This window comes from Copidosoma floridanum, unplaced genomic scaffold (genome assembly GCF_036245765.1).
Source record: "Copidosoma floridanum isolate Cflo_tuat_1 unplaced genomic scaffold, Cflo_Japanese_pri ptg000004l, whole genome shotgun sequence".
Taxonomy (NCBI): domain Eukaryota; kingdom Metazoa; phylum Arthropoda; class Insecta; order Hymenoptera; family Encyrtidae; genus Copidosoma; species Copidosoma floridanum.
Window position 1 is genome coordinate 34,450,500 of NW_028321881.1, and position 22,434 is coordinate 34,472,933.

Consider the following 22,434-nt stretch of genomic DNA (forward strand, 5'->3'; position numbering starts at 1 on the left):
CTTTGCACCCTTGGGTTACACTTTGCCCCCTTGTAATTACTTTGAGCCCACGGGCAGGAAAGTTTTTTGCGCCCCACAGGCCCAAAGTACTTTTGTGCCCTAGGGCCCAAAGCGATTTACTAGGTGCGAAGTGTGCCCACGGGCGCAAAATCGCATTTTGCGCCCTTGATAAAAAAAAATTATACGCAATTTGGGTACCATTGTATAACAACCACGCCCTTTGGGCACTTATGTTTGTACTTTGTACCCTAGTCACGTCATGAACCATTTTCTCTTGTTTAACAATAGTCCAATACTTGGGTTCCTGATCTCTTTTGACGTCATCGTCCAATAAGCTGTTTTTTTTAAGTTATACTTGCATAGTGGTATTATGCACCAGAGTCAATGACTAATCTTTGAACTCTGATCTGATAAATGAGTGATGGAGATGAATTTTGTACGTTCCTCCCCTTTTCTCCATCTCCCTTGCCATACTGACCTACACTGGTCCACCCCGTACCACACCATGCCATCATAGCACAGCACACATTTTTAGTTTTATTAGATTTTATTTCTTATCTTTAACCAGTTTTCTAAAAAACAAATTTTTACTTAGAGACTTGAACCCACGATATTCTGCACACAAATCGAGGCCCATACCCCCTCTACCATGAATGGTCTCGATATTGAAAACTCGATTAATCAATTTTTATTGTGTTTTTCTTGTTTTCAATTTCAACATTTGTCATTAAAATGATTTTATAATTTAAGGACATTTATCACAGTTTGCGGGGAAAAAGTTCTTAAAGTGCAAGGGGTGCAAATATGTGAAGCTACGCTGCCAATTATTTTTCTCTTATATATGTACTTACATCGCACTTTTATGCATACTTTCTATTTTTTCTTGTGTTGTTGTTATGACCGGACATGTTTAGAGTATAATCTTGCCCGTTTAATTTTCGTGTCACTTGTGGGTCTCCTTGATTTACGTTTGTGAGCTCTATTTTTTTCAGTTAAATAAAAATATTTGTTTAAATAATATGGATTAGTTCAATTAGTATTTAACTTATAATTCTTTAAATAAAACAATTTTGAATAGTTAATCTTTTAGATACGATCCATTCAGATCACTTTAAAAAGATTTTGATGTTAATTATGCAACTGATAAATAATTTACATCTATCACTGATTGCTGTTACTGCTGCTATGGAGTTCTCTAATGGTTCGTGCAGTTGTTTCAGTGGTTCCTTAAACTACAAGAATGAATTCGTGGCCGGTAAGATATTACGGTTTCTGCTTTCTCTGCTATCGCCAGAATTACTTTCGGCACGCCTCCTTTGTTGTATCTTGCTTCTTAGCGTAGTTCCATACTATCTATGGAACTACGCTATACTAAGAGTAGACTAATACTTTAGAGGACTGGTGACAGACATAAAAAGAGCAATTTTTTCTTATGATGGTGAGTTTCTTTAACGTCAGAGCGAGTAAATAAGGCCTTTAGTTGAGTTAGGTCAACAAATGAGCGATGTTATTGCAGAGTGTATTGACAGCAAAACAGTAGGCTTGCACAATAATGTTACAGTTATGATTTCATGTATTAAAAATAACAATACAACAGTACTACCCACATCTTTTTCACAAGTGCGATTGAGGTTCTTAGATCAGTGATGATTAGAGCTGTCACAAGAATCAAGAAACCTTTGATCTTGTTTTGTTTTGTCTCAAAAAATTGAGACGATAGCAAGACAAGATAACGAAAACGTAACCAAGACAAAAACAAGAAATGTAATTCAAGATTTTCATGTCGTCAAGATAAGTCATTCAAGATCTTGAACATCTTGATATTGAGTGTTAATGTAATTACCGACAAAGCTCTTGTGAAATCTTACTGTGTGTAGTTATATTTTTACAAAGCCAAAAAAATTACACATAATAAAATATACAGTCTTCCCATACATACAGATATATATATATATATATCTTCCTATATTATATAGTCGTAAGAGTTAGAACAAGTTTTTGCTCTCCCCGCTCCCCCCCGCTCCCCCTGGCTCCCCCCGAAGTAAGGTAGTTATTCTTTCATTTTCTTGCATTTTTCGAGTAATCCTACTTTTTGGCTAGCTCCCCCCGCTCCCCCCCACCTACCTCCCGCTCCCCCCAGCTCCCCTCCCTACTCCCCCCAGCTCCCCCCTAACTTCCCCATACATAATGTAAAAATATTCGTCAAGCCTTATACAAAAAATTTTGTTACAATTATCTTACTTATAATGTTTATTTTAATTACATACTCTAAAATGTCTTTTTAGGTGCTCTGTTCTTACATAACCTTTTCTACAATTTTGACAAATATTTTTTTCAACGTTGTTTTCATGACTTTTTAAATGTCTTTGTAAGTGATAATTTCTTTTGAAACTATTTCACATTTAATACACTTAAAAGTTTTTTCAATGTTTTGGCATTCCTTTGTGCGACGCAAATAGTTTTTCTTGTCTAATATTATAATGCTACACAGATCACATACAAAAAATTTTTCTTTGTGAATTTTTTCATGTAATGATAGACACTCTTAATTCGAAAACTTTGAGTTACATTTGTCACACTGATAAAATTTTGCATCTATGATGGTGTATCTAAAAACATACAACAAAAAACGGATTGTTTATTATTACATAAATCTTGGTACTAGACGGTACTGAAATTTGCTTTTTTGATAAAAAAGAAATTTTGCAAGAAATTACAAAAAAAGTAACAAACTTTAAAATAGTTTTTTTGCTACTCTAAAATTTTATTCCGAACAATATTTTTAATTTCAAATTTGTTTTCTGAATCAATTAGGATAAAAATTTTTTTTGGGTTTCTACATCTAGACAATGCATCATATAATTGCCAATGAAAAAATAATGGTTTTCTAAGGTATAATCCTAAAGCATCAAAACTTTGACCTTGAGATTTATTGATAGTCATAGAAAAAGCTAAGGTAAATGGAAATTGTTTTCTGTACAATATAAACGGTAGCGAAGAAAAAGTGTTTGTTTGTAGTGTTATTCTTGGAATAAAGACTCTATTTCCTTTTTTTTCACCTGTAATTATTTCAGCTTCGATGTTGTATTTTAATAATTTTGTAATTCATAATCTTGTACCGTTGCGAAGTCCTTCAGAAATGTTTAAGCTTTGTATTAACATAACAATGGCGTTAATTTTTAAATTCAATTCATGTGGAGGAAGACCTTCTTTAATACTATTTAAATATTCTGTAAAAAAATTAATAATAATATTATCGTCTGATTTATCTACTCTTTTGTGAGTTGCTTTATTAATTCTATAGTACGTAACTAATGTTTCTACCATATTATTTAAAATTTTTTTGTTCAAAAAATAAGAGTATTCATTGTGAGATGTTAATATAGCTTAACTTGTAAAAAAATTATTATTATTATTAAAAATTCTAGAACATACATCATTTGTTTTCCATATCTAAGGAATTATAAAAGTTTTAATTTTGCCTTCTCCTATATCCAGTAGCAATAAAAAAAATTTTTTTATCAATTAAACGTTTATTATTTTTTAAATAAAAAATATTAAATAAAGGCCAAAAATTGGAAAATTTTATGGTTTCCTAAACAATAGTAATTTTAATTCCGTTTTTTACTACTGGGAGAATGTGACGAAAGTCTCCACCTAAAATTATTATTTTATTTCCAAAAGGTTTATTACTACTAGATAAACCTTTTAAAGTCCTATTAACGATTTCTAACGCTTTTTTTGGTATCATAGAAGCTTCATCCCAAATAATTACTGTTACATTACGTAATTTTTGTTTATCTGGCTCAAATTAGAAGAATGCACTTTCTATAGTGCTTAAGTCTAAAGGAAGTCTGAAAGTTCTGTGAGTGGTCATTCCCTTTGGGAACAGAATAGTAGCAATACCTTTGGGCCAAAATTTTGGTTACAAAAATTTAAAAGAAAATAGACAATCTACTAACGATACGGTTAAAACAAAATCAATTTGTGATTCTAACAATATTGTTATTTTGTAATTTTTGACGATATTTAAAATCTTTTAATACGCTATCATTTTAAATATACAAAAATTATGCATTAGTCAGGGAAAATGAAAAGTGATTGTTTAAAATTCATGTAATTAATTATAATCAATATACATTTATTACAAATATAAATTTTAAGTAACAATTGATTCGGGTTTTTTTCCATACTTCGTAAATCTAATTTGTAATTACGGGGGTTGGTGCGCAGAGCGCGCAGGGGACATATAAAGTTGTAAGAGCTTAGAAATATCTATTGACACATACAGAAAAGACAGCTCATTTAAAAAAGGGAGCTACTAGAAGAAATAATAAAGCTCACCAACAAAAAGTCAAGGGCACATCTTTCTGTCTTTATAAACTTTACCACTTTTATTTAAAATTAGCAGCTTGTTCTTAATATTTTCTTAAAAGCAGACCAGTAATCATTCCCCAGCGTAGAAAATTTATTCCCAAGTATTTTTAAAAAACGACATAGTCTTCCAAATTCTGTAAAATATAGTTCAACATATTATTTTTATACTAACAATTAATTTTATCATTTTTTAAGGCTTTAAAAAATGTTAATTTAAACCTTATTTAAAAAAAATTACACTTATAAAACAATAAAATTGGGGGTTGGCACGCGGAGCGCGCAGGGGGGTGGAGACCCACTAGTATATACAAATACAGTTGTATTAACGAAAGTGAGTCTCAGCCCCCCGCTCCCTCTCAACTTTCCCTTGATTTACGTTGTTATTTGCTTGTTTAAACGTCATTTTTAATCAAAATATATTTGACTGAGCTCCCCCTTGCTCTCCTTTGCTCCCCCTCAGATCCCACGCAGCTCCCCCTCACTCCCCCTCGCTCCCCTCCCCCTTCCCCTCCACCTCCTCTCCACGAAATACTTATTTATCAAATGTTTTACCATCATGAATGTTAAAAAATATATGCAATTAAGTACCCAAGTCATACCTCGTTTTAAGAGTTTTTTAAGTCACTGATCATAGGTCTCCCTCTGTCCATTCGCTTCCTGTTACTCTGAAGTACCATTATTTGTTGACTTTGATTGAACTTTTACATTTCAAATCTCTTTCTGGTCCATGTCTACTTTACCCAATTATAAAAAACCCAAGGTATAATCAAATAGACAAACACAATTGAGCTTTTGAAACAATAATTCATTCTGTTAGCTTAATGTTTTGTTATTTCAAGTGTCGTTTTAACCCATCTGTTCTTTTAAAACCCTTTCCACATTTTTCACATATTTGTTTTTCATGGTTTTTATGAATTAACATACGTCTGTTTAAATGTGACGATCTTCAAAATAACATATTTTTGAATTACCGAAAAATTTCTAGCTAAACAATATTTTTAATTTCTGATTTATTCTCGGATGCAATTTGAATAAAAATTCTTTTTAGAGTCTTACATCTTACCAAAGCAACGTATAATTGTCTGTCAGAGAATAAAGGTTTTTTAATATACAATCCTAAAGAATCAAAACTCTGTTTTTCTGATTTTTTAATAAATATAGAACACGCTAATACAAAGGAAAACTGTTTTCTATAAAAGACAAAAGGTAATGATAATAAGGTGCTAGTATTAAATGTTATTCTAAGAATATAAACTTTGCTTTTTTGTCTCCTATAATTATTACTGCTTCTATATTATTATACTTAAATAATTTTGCTATTTTTAACATTGTGCCTCTACAGAGACTGTCTGATATACTTAAAGTTCTTATTAACACTACGATAGCATTTATTTTTGATTATAATTCGTGTGGTGGAAGACTCTCTCTAATGTTACTTTAAAATACTATTGAAAAATTAATGTTTATGTTAATTTAATTATATTAAGTTAATCACATGTTTTATCAACTCCCTTGTGATTTAGATATTCTGCTGTTGTTAACTAGTTTTCAGCCTGCATTGATAAATACACAAGTTATGTCATTATTTTGTCTACTCAATCTGTTAGTGGGGGGTTGGCATGCAGAGCGTGCAGGGGGGCGTTAGCTCCACTAGTATACATATATAATGAAGGGAAACAGGCGAAAAGTTCAGCTGGGTACTAACGAGAGAACAACTGTATTGTACCGATAAGTAACGAAAGGGAAGTGTAAATAGGGACTGTGCTATGTGCTAGTCGTAGTCACAGCTCGTTTACAGTACTTATATGTAGGTATGTCCCTATAGAGATAATGTATATATACTTCTAATACCCTTTACCTTATGTAAGAGCTAGCAAAAGTTGTACCAGAATGTGATGGCAGTGGCAGCACTGACCTCTCACTCACTCTTAGAAGCTCAATCGAGTGCTGCATGTTTCATGACACTGAAGCCACGCTGGTGAGCTGATATATATATATAGCCTATAAGAGTACCGTCAAGCATAGGTATATACTATAGGTAGAGTGACAGTATGAGAATGCATCTTCTGGTTTTTTCTCTTTCTTTTTCTTTCCTTGGAACTCTTGAAAGCTAGATTGCCATACATGTGCATCGGTGTTTTTCTGAAAGACCACGTGCTCTTACTCATTTTGACAACGTACAGAAAATCTTTATCTCGGCTTTTGGCTCCCGGAACTCAATAGATAGTTTGCTTTACTACCACAAGTGTATACCATTACTTGTATTAAATTAAAACGCAGTTACTATCGATTTGAAATGTTAAGTGCGTATCAGTTTAACACACGAAAAACATGCCAAAAGCAAAAATCAAAATGTCACCCAATTTGGGCATAGAATGAGAAACGGACAGTATTGAGGATAATAAAGAAAAGGTTAATACCATTGAATTAACAAAAATTTTTTTAACTGCAATTACCAAGACAATTACAGACAGTAAAAGTTTTAGCAAAAGAGTTTCTAACAAGAGTGGTATAGGAAAATACCCTGAATTTTATTGTATGGAATCCAGAAAGAAAAGCTAAAAACTAGAAGCATGCATATCTTGTGAAAAAAAAGTGTTATCAAAAGTCGAAATTTTAAGAAATAACAGCAATACGACAGGGATAAAAAACTATTTGCGAGGCAACGACGAAGAAAACTACCCTCGAATGTTTTCTGCAGAATCAAAGTTGACAAAGCAAAGGACACTGTAGGAGTATACGTCATCTTCAGTGATTAAATTTTATTGCTTTTCACTAGTTTTTCCCAATGAGTATACTTTTTTCAACAACGCTGCATACTAACACTGGCTGCAGTATTCCAACAAAGTATTGGCAGTGCTAATAATAAAAGGAATCGAAGGTGTTATGTAGTAGGTATGAATAGCTTACTAGAGGTGATAACACTGTCACTGCCCATACTTTTATTGTATACTTGATATGCATGACGTTGCACATAGTACCTACAGAGAAAATTGTACAAAGATAATAACATCTTTCATAGCCCTTTCATCACGGTAATTCCAAGTAAAATTTTTAATAAACAACTCTGGTGGAATTAAAAAAAAAACATTTCATTTGCCTGCATGCTTAGAGATTTTGCAGTTTTGTCAATCAACAAAGTTAAGCATCGTTTGGCGTGACCAATATTCAGATGGGGAAGGGGTGGTGGTGTTTGAGTCTCGTTGTTTAACCCCACCTTTTTTTATATATTTAAAATCTAAATTTAATTTTACGGTATTATACTGTCACTGTGGTATGGATCATAAAAACATATTTGTTCTCCTACAAATAGATTGAAAATTGTTTTATAATTTTTCCTCTAATCCAAAAAGAAATTTTTACTAGATTTTTCTTTATTTTCCTATATAATAGAAAACAAAATTTGTTTTTTGTTTAACATATGCTAAGACTTTTTGTAAACGTAATTTACTTGAGACAATTCGTTTTTTTTTTTTGTTAAACTACTTTTTTCTTTACTAAAACACACTTTTCAGACAAACCAGCAAGTTAATATCGAAAGAGCAACAATGTGGTACTTAGCTTACAAAAATGTGCCTTTTAATTTTTTCGACGATAGCATCACCTACAATTTTTTTTCTTTGTTGAATATTATTATTAAATGTGTTAAAAAAACTTTTGTGCATGACAAAGCGCTGAACTGAGTTTTTAAAAATGCGAGATCATCTTAAGTGTAGTTTACAAAATAACGATTCCAAACTATCATTTATATTTGATGGCTGGTCCTGGAAAAATTTCAAATCTTATTTTAGAGTTACGGTACACTTTGTAGATAATAATTGGATTCTGCAATCACTTGCTTTGGATCTTCTCAAATTCTAAGGCAAGTGTAAAGGTCCCGATATGGCTTTTAAATTTTTAATGTTCTCAATGACTTTGGAATACAGAGTGAAGTTTGAGAACTTACGTTAGATAATGGGTCTTCTAATGATATGTTTATGAGAGAGTTAGAAATGTAACATAAAATATCGGGAACGATTTTTGATAATGAAAATTGGCACTTTCGTTGTTCTGCACACATTTTAAATCTAGATGTATAAGACGTATTGAAACTGATAAACGTTAAAACAAGCAGCAGTTTTAAGCTTACTATTTTTAAAGAAAAAGAAGAAGAAGATCTACAAGAAGAAGATAAAGATGACGTAGAAGAATGAAAAAAAAGTGGAAGAAGAAGATGAAGAGGAAAAATATGAACAAAAAAAAGAAAGTAAAAAAATACTGGACAAGAATAAAGATAAAAATGAAGCAATAGATTTTGAAGATATTTTGCACAAGTGACCGAGTATGATTAGTTAATTATGTTGCAATCAAATGTTAACCAGAAAATTAGAAAATTTATGTACAGCATTAAATATGAAATTTGTCAAACCAACTCTAGAAGTAAGAACTAGGTGTACTAGTACCTGTGAGATGCTTGAAACGGCGGTCAATTAAAAAACTACTTTTATTACGTTGTGTTCAAATATCTCTGAACTAAAGAATTTTTAAAAATATTTGAAACAGGCACTGGAGATCGTCTCAATTGAAAAAAAGCCATAGATGCCTCCCTCAGCCATCTTTTTCAACTTACTTTTTGACATAATCAGGTCTGTTTCATTTAATTTGTCTAAGGAAATTCAAAGTACTACGCCTTATGATAATACAGTAAATAAAAAGCTTCTCACTGCTTTTCAAAATGTATTGAATAAACTTGCCAAGCATTACCAAAAATGTGACTGGATTTATATGGTTCATTTGACTTTCGACCGTCGTCACAAATATTAGGGCTTTGACAAAACTGCTTGTGGCAAAAAGCTACAAAAGGAAGTAATAAAGAAATTCAAATAAATTGTTTTATTTAGTTATGATTTGGAGAAAAGAATTAAGTAACTATATGGACACAATTAGAGCTTCTGGAGGCAAACAAATCTAAGAACAGTAGAAAAAGAACGCATGTCTATGTCCGATTTTGTCGAAAATGGCAAAAGATTCTCTTTCCACCATGTTTTCACCTGATCCAATCAAACGTTTATATTGTAACGTGTAAATGATGCAGTATTAATTACAATTTTAGACGTATGAGGCTCTGCATTAACTTCTGGACAAGAAGCAATTTAAAACCTGAAATTTGTGAAATAAATCTATTTCGTATGAAAAAATTTGCATAACTTCTTATTATTTTTCTGACTTTGTATTATTGTAAAAATGTATATCAAAACACACAAATATTTACTTTCTTAATGCCATTTGTGAGGTATTTAATATGAGAAGATTTAGTAGTTTTTCATACAAAAATTTTGTTGAAGTAAACTTACTATTCAAATTAATATACGTGTATATTTGTTTATTTATAAAGTTATTTGAATACCCATATTTATTCATTCATACAAAATGTAAAAAAACAAAATCGAAAACATGATCGAGAATTCTTGACGAGATTTCAATAGTATGTCAAGAGAAGATCACGATGACCGAATTCAAAGATAATTCAAGACTAAAAAAATATAAGACTTTTGCCTTTTTTTGTTCAAGAACAAGACTAAGATTTCGAAAAATCTCGTATTGTCTTGTCTTGTGACAGCCCTAGTGATAATGAAAGCTCGCATCAGCAATAAAAAAACTCTAAATACAAGTTCAAGTGTGACAGTAAGTTTACATATTTCGTAATTAATTCTTTTGGAGATTTTACAATAAATTTTCAGTATAATGAAACAATGTGTTAATTACAATTTTTAAACTGGTATACATTATTAGACATGAGCAACCAATGCGCAAGTAAACTATTTATTTATACACACAGTACGATTTATGCATTCACACATGCTACATTCAATTTTAATACATAGATGCACTCTTGCAACTAGGTTGGCCATATAATATATCAGCATATTATAAAACATTCATCTAATAGCTAATACACACACACACGCATATAAGTGATGTATGAGTTCCACTTGTCATATAAGCTAACTGTATGTACACAATACGTCTTGTATGAATTTCTCGGATGATTTGCGTTTTTACTTGTAACATAATTCGTCTGTATTAACTTGGGATGTTACATTATTGAAAAAAACAACTGATGGATTTCTTTCAAAATTTAATTGATCTAATTTTTATTCTTCATAAACGTACAATGAAAAGTAAGGTGATTTGTACAGATCACATAAATAAAATTTTACGTACTTTTTTTATATCGTTACATGTTGAATTATGATTTTTTGAAAGTAAACCTATAAAAATGGGTACAATCAAACGATCTGCAATTTGTCGTAGGTATTTCTTATGGTATCTTAAATATACTTTTAATGTTTGAATAATACCTATCAACAAAATCTATGTGTAATTATGACCTGAAGGGACATTCACTGATTTCTCTTAATCTTTTCGATACAACTACATTTTGGGTGTTAAATATGTACTAAAAATATATGTATGAGCGTACATGGTAGCTGTTAGCATGGAGTTAGAAAGGTAATTATCGTAGGCAGTAGAAAAATATTTTAAAATCATTGGAAGATTCGATAAAAGTGTACTGTCTTTTACTGGTCATCTCACACATTGATTATTTTGCATTGTACTGACATGTATTGCTTATAATCGTTCACTTATTGAGTATAAAAGTATTTTTTTTTTCTACTGGGTTACCATGACAGCCTACTAGCCTAGTCACTGGGGCCACCCACTCACCACCTATGTGTGGGGGTGTATTGCCACACATATTTACAACTCTATTTACTGATATTATACCTGAATCCATGGGCACAGTGCACATATATTGCAGAGCGTCCACTCCTCGCTAATAAGCATCCCTGGAGAAGCCCCATGTTTAAGGGACCATTCCTCGTCGGTAAGGCCGGCGATCTCTGCCTAACACCTGGCATGAGATCCGCTAATCCCTACCTACAGCCCTAACACTGTTTCGCATTCACCCAGGCCCAAAAACCTGTGAGGCAAGAACAAAACCCTCGAATTTCTTTGAGGGGAAATTTCACGGAAAAGCCCGCACCGAAACAGCTGGGGTTACATAGGAACTTTTCTCGATGAAAACAGTTTTTGAAAAAATCTGCATTTAGCGGGAATTGAACCCACGACCCTTAGGATCGCGTTGTATCAGTAACAAGCACACCTACTACTGAGCCAATGCCACTCCTATGAAAATATTTATTAAAACTACACCTAATTAACATAGGTTTACTTATCTTAACGATAATTGAACCACTTTCGTACATAATATCGTTTCATGGAACATATACTAAAATTCATAATTATATTGTCTGTCATATCGTTTCATTGAAGTAAAACTTCATAGCTAAGTACACAAGCATCCTGTATCCGTTGTTTTTTTTTCATTAGTGTACATTTTTCTTTTTGCCATGATATACGTGTGTCTGACATTCACTGACCATAATGTGTGGTGTTTTAGTAGCAGAATTGCTAAACTATTATGGTAATACATGTCTTATGACTCCTGTGGACTCTTAAGAATCATACTAGACGTGTATATGCTGAGGATGTTCCGATTTCGTTTATGAGACAAATAAACTATTTTATTTAGTTTTGTTTTTTTTCCAAACAGATATCTATGTATGTGCCCATACATACGTTTGTTCGAATTTATTTTAGTCTCATTATATAAAATCAACTTCTTATTGTTATTATCACCCTTCAAATACTGTTCCATTGAAGTCTTGTGATAAATCATGCAATTACAGTTTTCTCTGTGATCCCAAGGTAGACGATTCTTCCAGTTGAAAGATAGTCCTTTCTTTGGCTGTTAGTTTTGTTGGTTAGTAAGGAATATAATGAACTTTGTTAAAAAAAAAACCAAAGCTGAGTGCTTGGTTGATAAAAATTTTAAGTTGCAACTGTATTTAGTTATAATTTCAATAAACTTACCTTAAAAATAATATTGTTGTTTTATGTGAATATTTCTTATTCTTTAGAATCTACTCACAACAAAGATTTAAAGGAAGCCATATGTACCTGTAAGTATATTTGTGAATATGTTGTTGCCTAATGCTTCTTTTTTGTATTTTTCATCACACTTTTTTTTACCTGCTACTTTTTCCAATATTTTTTTTTCATTTTGTTAACATAGAAAACAATGGTTATTATTATTATTTTTTTGCTCATACGTTTGAGTATAAATATATAATTCTGTTATTATAAATAATGTTCCTTAGTGCTTTTAACAGTTCATTTATAAGGCTTACAAAATATGATAAATTCATTATTTGTAGTATGACTTGCTTTCTACGTGCTGGGTGTACAGCCATTTCTTGTATAAACAAATTTTGACCTAAATTCCTTTTTTTCTCAGTGCACTAAATAGGAGATGACGCATCGTGCAACAAGGATAAGTTGATGTATCTTTTATTAACCTTGCCGTTTTATCTCATTTGTTCGAATTAACATTATTTACTATAACTTTCGTGATTTATGTGTGTATTTGAAATTTTTTTTTTCCATTTACTTTTGTTATATTTTAAGACTAACATTACCAGTATTGAGGCCTTTCAATCCCTTTTACTCTTTTTTCTCCTCTCCTGTTATGATTTTACTGTCTCTTTGACGTAAGGCTTTCAGTACACAGGCTTTTTTTAATTTTGTCTACATGCGAAAATCCTTTTTTTTTGTTTCTCTGTAATTTCACATTGGATTCTGTAATCGATGCCAACTATTTTATACGACCCCTTGTTCTGATTGTCTTACTTCCTATAAGGCTAATGGAGGTGACATTTTGACTTCCACAAAAAAATTTATGTTTAGCGTCGTGTCATAGTGGTACCTTGAACAGTATTTTCATGTACCTGCATTATCTCTAATAGTGCATTAAGTAAGTGACTGTATTATCTATTTAAACTGCTCTGTGAATTTTTGGCCACTCTATGGTAACTTACAGCTTGTTAGAAGTTTTGCATGCTGGCTGAATACGAGTTTTACTTTTAACATACTCTGGCTAGACGTACTGCATGCGCTCTATTGTGCCGTTTCTCTGCAGGTAAAACATTGTGCTACTAAGTTTCACTATTTTAAATAACCTGGCCAATTCTTCAATTGCTTTGTTTTTACAGTGAGTTTCCCTATCGGACACTAATTTTTCCGGGAATCCAAAATATACGATAAATTTTTTTTTTTACTGCTTTTACAGTTTTTTTGGCTGTTGCACGTTGTATTGGCACTAATAGAATACACTTTCTTAGCCAGTCTTAAATGGATAATATATTGGTATTCTTGTGCCTGATTTTTTATTTTCAGGTCCATAGAAATATAGCAATATTTTCTGAATTGGTTTACTAGAAGTGTCAGTGATTAACATGACCTGTTGTATTTTTATTTGAACGAGTTTTTTTGTTTGACATAACAAGCAGCCAAATATAAATTGCCTGTTGTTGGGTCTTGTATTTCTCCAATAAAAGTCTTTTGCTAGCCTGCTGTAGGTCTTATTTATGTCTTGATGCCTGCCAGTTATAGATTCGTGGTATTCTTTAATTGTTCTGTATCATTGATCGACCAGCGGTACAGCTAGAGTACATAGGTAAAGTGTGACTGTAATTCTTAAGCTCTTAACAATCTCTTAACGCTCTCTTAACGCTCTTTCCTAGTGTCTATACATTATTGAGCATCGATTTACCTGCGTTACCTTTTTCTCTACTATTATGCGCATTTACGACCTTATTACTTATTGAAGTATGCTTGACGCTTGGAGAGTACATTTCTGAAATAATTCCTTTCTAGAATAAATGTACTATATGTCTGCTGTGCTGTTTGGCATAGACTTAGCTTGTAGTCCATGTTTAAAACCATCTCAATGGATCCTTCTAATGATGTAGATTTAAGATTTGCAACATTCTTGTTATATGGCGTTTTAAGACCATTTAAGGATTGCTTTGCTACCTCTCTATAAATAGTTTCTTTTGACGCAAGTTTCTCGTGCAATCTTTTAAGTCTGGTGGCACTATATTTTGTGTGATTCCTGAAAATCGCATACGCGTTTACCTGACAGAAAAAGAAAAGAAAAATAAACTTATTCATTTATTACATGTAAAACAACTCACTTCTGTTATGAAAACTGTAACATAGAATCATATGGCTTTAAGGTACTGACAAAATAATCATAAGGGTTTCAAATTTAGCCGTTTATTACATCAAAAAATGAAAAAAGAGTGCTTTGTGCATAACTGTTTGAAGCCTTGAACATCTCTATTCAACTTTAGCTTCACGATCTACCCAGTTCTCTTCCTTTCTCTCTTTTTTTCTATAGCCTGTGTTTTCTTAGTGGGAATATAAGCACAAGGGCACATAGCTATGCTATCTTATGTGATACCTCCTTCGAGTAAAATGATGAATAAGTATAAAAAAGTACATCACTAGGTAAAAACAGAAGTAAGTACATATCGCACATTGCATGTGCTTACGATATGTATATCCGTAGAGAACATGTGACCTTAATTCAAAATTTAATTTTCACTGTTTACTTGTTTCCTAGCTCTTTTCCCCGACAGTATAAGCCTTCATAATATCCAAACGCTCCAAAAAGCGTTAATTATATGAAAACTTGCTGCTCTACTGTCGGTAAAAAGGTGCTCAGGCTTTCCGTCATGACATTATACATTATCCATCACCATATAACTGTAAGTCCAACCACATTCACTGTCATCGTGCGTGCAAATAAGCATTTGATTTAGAATTTTCACAATGTAAAAGCAATAAAAGTAAATGTCATGATAATTTGTTTCTTCTTATTTTCTTTATTTCATTAAATTACTATTCTTCATTCATTTTCGATGCTCGCCCCAACCAGTTCAATCTCGTCTGAGCCAAATTCTTCTGCATTAAAACACAACCTCTCAAGTCATAGCCGTAATGGGCTTAGCACTAGAAGTTAAGGGTCAGGTACCATTTTACACATTGTTTGACAGATTGTGTGCCGAGCGCCGTACCAGAAACTAAAAATCATAGCTGTAGGTATACACATACAGTGGTAAGCGTTAACTTGTAGTGATTATGTTAATAATTTTGAATATAATTGAACGTCCTTTCGGGGAGAGATAAAAAAAATATTATGCAACATACATCCAGAAAATTGAATATACTTGCGTCCATGGCGTGATGTTCTTGCCTTCACCTTAGATACATGGTACATACGCCAAAAAATCTTATATTCTGGATTTATATCGTGATATTCTATTTTGGCAAAAATTAATTTTACTAGATTTCATCAGAAAAAATTCACTATTTATCTAATAAAGTAAATACGTAAACTTTTGTGTATTCATCCTATCAAAAACGCTAAAAAAAATATTTCAATGTTTTATATTGGGATTTTATCGTAAACTTGTAGATATTCTCTGTATAGAGGGCCAGCACGCTAACTATGCCATAAAAATTCTATGGATCTTAAAAATCATCAAAAACGGCAAGAATTGGCAAATTTCTAATGTTTAATACTCCAATTTGTAACAACCGAGATAATATTCCAATAACTGTCCTTACATTCTAATGAGATATTTAATTTCTTCTATCAAAGCATAGAACACTCAAATTGGCAATAATTAAATACCTCATAAAATGCAAGAGCTGCACGTATTAGCTCTATTGTGACACAATTTTTTACGTTGTTTAGAATAGTAATAAGAAATATAAGAATTAATGTAAAAAGAGTTACAGTTTTGACATATATCAGATCTTTACTTTTATTTGCGTTTTCTAAATCTGGTTTTTTAGCATTTATCGATTGCACTTTCTTTATAACACTGCTTAAGTTCTCCGTTAAAATTGATTTTATTGCTCACTTAATACTCGTTGTGGTTACTTGCTCATGGCCGCTATGTAGTATTGTCTGCCAGTTCAGCGTGGTCCTCAAACTACTCTTTTTCTTTACTAAGCTCTAAATCGCTCATCACATGAGAGTTCCCCATGAATCCTTGTTATTCGTCCTTGTCTCCAGTTGTAATATATCACAATAACTGTGGTTGTCAGGAGCCATTGACAAAGTAATAAATAAAAGCACCTACTAGTATATGTAAACTTTTCATTTATTACTTACATTATTATATGTGCGAACTCTACCACTTATTAAGCTAATCTAATTTATCACTCGTTTGCGATCGGATCCAGGTCTATGCTTTCACTCATACATACTCAGCTTATATGTATACTGAATACTTTTAATACTCCTTGCTTTATTACATAGAACACAGGTAACATTAAAGATATTGAGTTAAAGATATAATTAAACTTAAGAAAAAATCAGTTAATAAAATCAAACCCAGTAGACACATACCGTTTAAGTGAGTTGAGAAGTTAATAACTAAATCAAACCTAACGGAATAATTTTTTAACTTATATTTTATTGTAGGAATGTCCGATAGAAAGCTGTGAGTCTGCTAACTATGACGTAAGCATAGATAAGAAGGAAGTAAAAAGTGTTGTAAAAATAGACGTATAACAAATCTGGAAATAGTTTCTAAGGTTTTTAGGACTAGTCAACCATGTACGGAAGCTTACATCAAATCTGTCATATCACACAACAAATTTACAACAGTTGATGAGAGCAAACGCTCCATTTATATGGAGTTTATTTCAACTAGACATCGATGACAAACTTAAAGATTTGCTGTGTGAATTATCTGTGTTGGCATATTTTGATGAAAGTATACTGATAATTTTAAGTGCTGATGCCTCAGAAGAAGGCACAGGCTGCGTATTGTTGCTGGATAATAAATCTATAGCTGACGGATCTAAAGCAATATACAAACTGAGAAAGTTGAAAGTCAAGTAGAGAAAAAATGTTTTGCAATATGACACGGCTGAGATAAGTTTTGTCAATATTGATGTGGTCAACACTTTAAAGTAGAAACAGACCACATTTTTAAGTGGCCATATTTAATAAGCCTTTGAGTGAATGCCCTCATTAATTATATAGAATGTTAATAAGTCTACAACTCTACAGCTTTAAATTAAAATATATACAAGGTTAAAAGATGTTGATAGCTGATCACGAAAGTAGATCCTATTTAAAAGACCACGTTTTAGAGGTAGAAGAAAAGATTGAAGCATTTGAAGGTATTAAAGTGACTGATTTAACTTAACTGATAAAAGACTACAGTCGAAGAGTTCCAAAGAGTTGCACAAAATACACGTGAGAAAGCTGTCCTGGCGATAAGTTTGAAGTACATGAATTAGCTTAACCATATAATCTCTTTAGAGAACAGCTAAGTTAGATGTAAGGGTGGCTTTTCAAAAATGCCTGTATAGTAATTTCTAAGGCTTGTAGGGCAACTATACTAAGTAAGTTGCATTGTACGCATCTGGGAATGAAGAAAACAAAGTCGTTTGCAAGAAAAACTTTGTTTTGTTCAAGACTCAGTACACATATTAAAGAGCTGGTTATTAGTTGTAAAACATGTCTAAACTCTTGCTACGAAAATTTAAAAGAACCTATGATACAAAAAAAATACCTGAAGGTCCTCGGGAGTTGTTATCTGCTGATGTATTTCATCTAAAAGGAAAAAACTATTCATTACTAGTTGACTCGTATAGTACACTTATTAAAGTCAAACTGCTACATAATATCACAGCTAAATCAGGAATTGCTATATTTAAAAAAAATGTATTAACGTAATCGAATACTATTAGAGTTGTATACTAACCTGGGAAAACGATTCAACAATAGTACCTTAAAAAAGTTCGCAAATAAGTGGAACTTTAAACACGTTGTAACAATTCAGCTTAATGGGCTGGCTAAAATATATACATACAAACTATCAAAAGAACGTTTCACAAAATTTGACAAGAAAATAAAGATGTGGATTTATCTTAACTTTAATAGAAGAGTACCCTGATTGATTTCAGTGGCATTGTTTTATTAGTAAATCATGGCTGGACAGTCAAATAAACTTACAGAGTACTTTATCGAACAAAACAGCTATGATTATTGTAATAATATACAAAAAAAGCAAAAGATTAATCTACCACACACTGAACACGAAGTAACTCTTCATGAGGAAATTAACGAAGGTCACAAATAAGAAAACAGCGTTCTAACCGATAACTCTAGCTCCATTGTGAAGAGAATTTAGTCTTAGAGGACTGTCAAAGCTTCTTTACGTTTCAGAAAATCATGTTTATGATTAGGACTGCAATTTTTATTTATGAAAGAAAAGATATTTTATTGCACACAAGTCTTAAAATGACCAGTTATAGACACTGGTGTGTACATATGCCAGGAAGCATTATTACTTGGCGTAAGCAATCTACCCCGATGAATGTATCTTGAAAGTTCGCACTTATCATATAAATGTTGTATAACTGATTTAACAACAAACATAACTTTAAGCATGATGAACTTTTTTAAAAATAATTTTTAAAAACGAGAATTTTTAACTGCAAACTCTTAATTTTTGTATCAGTTTTACTTTTAAAACTATTATGATACCCACTTAGCTAATGACCTCTCAGGTATAAGTCTACCTGACCCAATGCTACATTGTTAGTGCTTTCATAATACTTTCTTATCATATAACAACAAAATTTATTTATACACATGTATGCTTTACCAAAACAGATACCCTTATATAATTTAAAAAAATATGCTGGACACGATTATTATTTTTTTTGTAGTATAATCCTACATCCTTAAATTAAATCAAAACATTGTTTTGTGAATAGATAAACTTTGTCTTTCAACTTGATTCTAATTTTAACCATGCTGTAGCATTTAAACATAATATTTTGTAAAACAATGTAAGTAACGAGAGTAACTATTAGTCTTATGTCTTATTCGCTAAAAGTTACTTTTAGTTTGATCTAGTACTGTAGTTTGTTAGTACTGGAAGAAGTAAGCCACAATCATTACATAACTCAAATGGATATTTGATTGCTATTTTAGGACAATTTTTTTTTTAATGTTGTTACGTGGACTGCTAAAGTCGATTGAGGTAAAGAAAAAAATTTATCAGAAATTTCGTTTTCCAAATTATGTTTTCAATGAAATTGCTTAACTTTATTTTAGTACTATGTATTTGCTTTGTGAACATATAATGCTTTTGAAACTCTAAGATCAATCAAGTGAAAATTCTTTTTGTTAAAAATCCTTAATTGTTCAATATTTATTCCAGAATTGATCGACAGAGCTGTTACATGGTTCGGGCTGATGAATTATACAATGAGGTAACTCAGGATGCATCAGGAAAAGGAGCATCACAAGGCATGTTTGTTGGCTGTTTTGTAGATACAGCTACTGGATGGGTGTCATTTACATGTGAAGGCAAAGAAACATCACACAAATTTAAAATGGAACCTGACACAAAACTATTTCCTGCTATTTTTGTGGAGGCAACAAGCAAAGAGATTCTGCAAATTGAGCTTGGACGTACGTCAACGACGTTGCCTCTTTCTGCAGCAGTACTTCAAATCTCTGAACGTCACGTTATCCCACAGTTTCCACCAAGATTAAAAGTGCAGTGCTTAAAGCCACATCAGTGGGCCCGTGTTCCAAACCAGTCACTTCAAGTGCATGCCCTTAAATTATCTGATATTAGAGGATGGTCAATGCTGTGTGAAGATGCTGTATCCATGCTGGCACTGCATATACCTGAAGAGGATAGGTGTATCGATATTCTTGAACTTATAGAAATGGATAAGCTTTTAAGGTTGAAGCCCTATTGTCTTGTTTACTATTTACTAGATTTCTGTGAATAATACTACTCTCAGTTGATAATTAAAAATATGACTAAGTCATGTGATTTTCTTCCAAAATTTAACCAATATTTTGAGAATTAAAATTTTTTTCCAGTTTTCATTCACATACGTTGACTTTATATGCAGCACTTTGCTACCAATCAAACTACAGGGCAGCTCATGCCTTATGTCTTCACGTTGATCAAAAGCAGTTATTGTACGCCATTCGTGCCGAATACATGTCAGGACCACTAAGACAAGGATTTTATGACTTACTTATTGCTCTGCACCTCGAATCTCATGCTACAACGATGGAAGTTTGCAAAAATGAGTTTATCATTCCATTAGGTAATATTGGTCCTTTATTTAACAATATCTGTATTGACTTTCAATAAAATAGTGCACGCACTGATAACATTAATTAAAACGCTAACTGTGAAAGACATTTGTTAATCTGAGAAACTAAAATTGTTTGTATTTGTACATAATAATCTTTGACGTGTATTAGGAACTATGAATCATAATATTAACTATTTAACATTTTTATTTAGAAACTTTCAAGTGATTCCTCATTATCTGGCATTAGAGAAAATTTTTTTCTTATGCGTGATTGTTAATATTTTTATAGTTGAGTTCCAGATTAAACTTGCAATGCCAAAATATTTCTTTTATATCAAGCCTCATTTATTTAAAATGTACTATTAGGTCAAGAGCTAAGAGATCTATATGAAAATGAGGAAATGCGGCATAGTTTGAGGTATCTTGAAACAGAATCTGTAAAGCCACAAATGAAAATGACTGATATCGGGTAAGCTTCTTGTTCTAATAGTAGATAACAACCTTGTTTTCTTATATCAAGTAACATTGTTTTCTTTTAGTGAAAATCAAAGTATTGAAAACATACGAAGCCTTTATAGTCCGTATTTTCCTTTAAGTGTTGTACGGGATTACGTTATGGAAGCACTATCCGAAGCTGTTGAAATAAATCAAGTGCACAATCGAGATCCTATTGGTGGAAGCAATGAAAATCTTTTTTTGTGAGTAACGGTTATCTTGTACTGTGGGAGTAAAAAGGTTGTATGCACGAAGGTTTTCTTTTATATATACAAACATGAGTCTAAGTATAACATCAGAATTAAACATTGTGGAGATCAAAGTTTTTGAGTCTTAGAATACAGAAAAACTATATAAAATTAAAAAAAAAAGTTTTATGACACCATATAAAATAACTAAAGATTCTCAAATCTTTTCTAAAACATAATACTCTATGATTCTAAGTGGTCAACTGAACATCTAAATAAGCTGTTAAATTATGACTTTTTTGATTTTACACAATTGCGATGACACTAAGCTTGCAATTCTACATCATTTATGCTCTGTATTATTGTAACATATATAAATCATATTATTGTACATAAGAAAGGTTTTGAAAATAGTTACAATAATTAGATTACAATAAAAAGTACTTAATTTTTGACAAAATTTTGCACGAATTCTTGACACTTTGTAAATGGTTTTGCATGGTTCCCGTAAGAAACAATAGGTAACAACGAATAGTATGCTAGGATTATCTACCTGCAGTAATAATCAGTAAGTGTAATAATGATAACCCTAAAAAAAGTTTCTATTACCACTGTATTTAGCAATTATTTTGATATTTTGCGAAATGCCATTAATTACTTTGATAGCCAATGAACTTGTGGTCCAAATTCAGGAAATGGCATTGACGTTTAATGCAAGCAATGTAATACACTTGAAAATCTGTTAACAAACAGTTGCTAGTTTTTCCGTTAAAAATATCAACGTAATTGCAAACTATGCCTGTTTACGTTAAATTTTTTCCTCTAGAGAATTCAGGCTTTTTTTAAATTTGAGATTTTTGCATGGTATCCTACGGATATTTATTAAGACATTTAACTGAAATTTAATTGGAAAGTGTATATTAATTGGTAAAATATTTAGCAAATTCTCAAGAGTCGGAGAAAAACAAGTTTGACTACGTTTCTTGAACCTTGTTTGACATAGTTTTTTGCTAAAACTATTTTGTATTTATATATTACAGCTTATTATTAATGGAAAATTACTAAATTTATAAAAAGAAAACAAGCAAAAGACGGTTCAGGGTAGTTATGAGTTAGAAAAAATTAAGCTATTAATAGAACTATTACAGTTCACCCTAATCAATCGAGATTTCTTCATCTTCAAATCTTACTGCAGCAAGTTTGGGGCTCAACTTCATTAAAGTACCCAAAAACCATTGATGGTGTTACTGCTGATACACTTTTTTATACACTGTCATGCTCCTGGTTTACTGCAAAATGATAGCTAATAGAAAAAAATACTTGCAGATGC

General features: G+C 31.8%; 1 protein-coding gene across 1 annotated transcript in view; it reads left to right on the top strand.

Moving 5' to 3' along the window:
* The window catches only part of RyR (Ryanodine receptor), a 1,110,242-nt gene that overhangs the window by 588,583 nt on the left and 499,225 nt on the right, over nucleotides 1-22,434 (top strand). Inside the window, exons 24-27 of the mRNA XM_089598062.1 lie at nucleotides 19,521-20,054; nucleotides 20,198-20,430; nucleotides 20,788-20,890; nucleotides 20,961-21,119. Of these exons, the coding sequence (XP_089454188.1) occupies nucleotides 19,521-20,054; nucleotides 20,198-20,430; nucleotides 20,788-20,890; nucleotides 20,961-21,119 (1,029 nt within the window). The remainder of the gene's footprint in view (nucleotides 1-19,520; nucleotides 20,055-20,197; nucleotides 20,431-20,787; nucleotides 20,891-20,960; nucleotides 21,120-22,434) is intronic.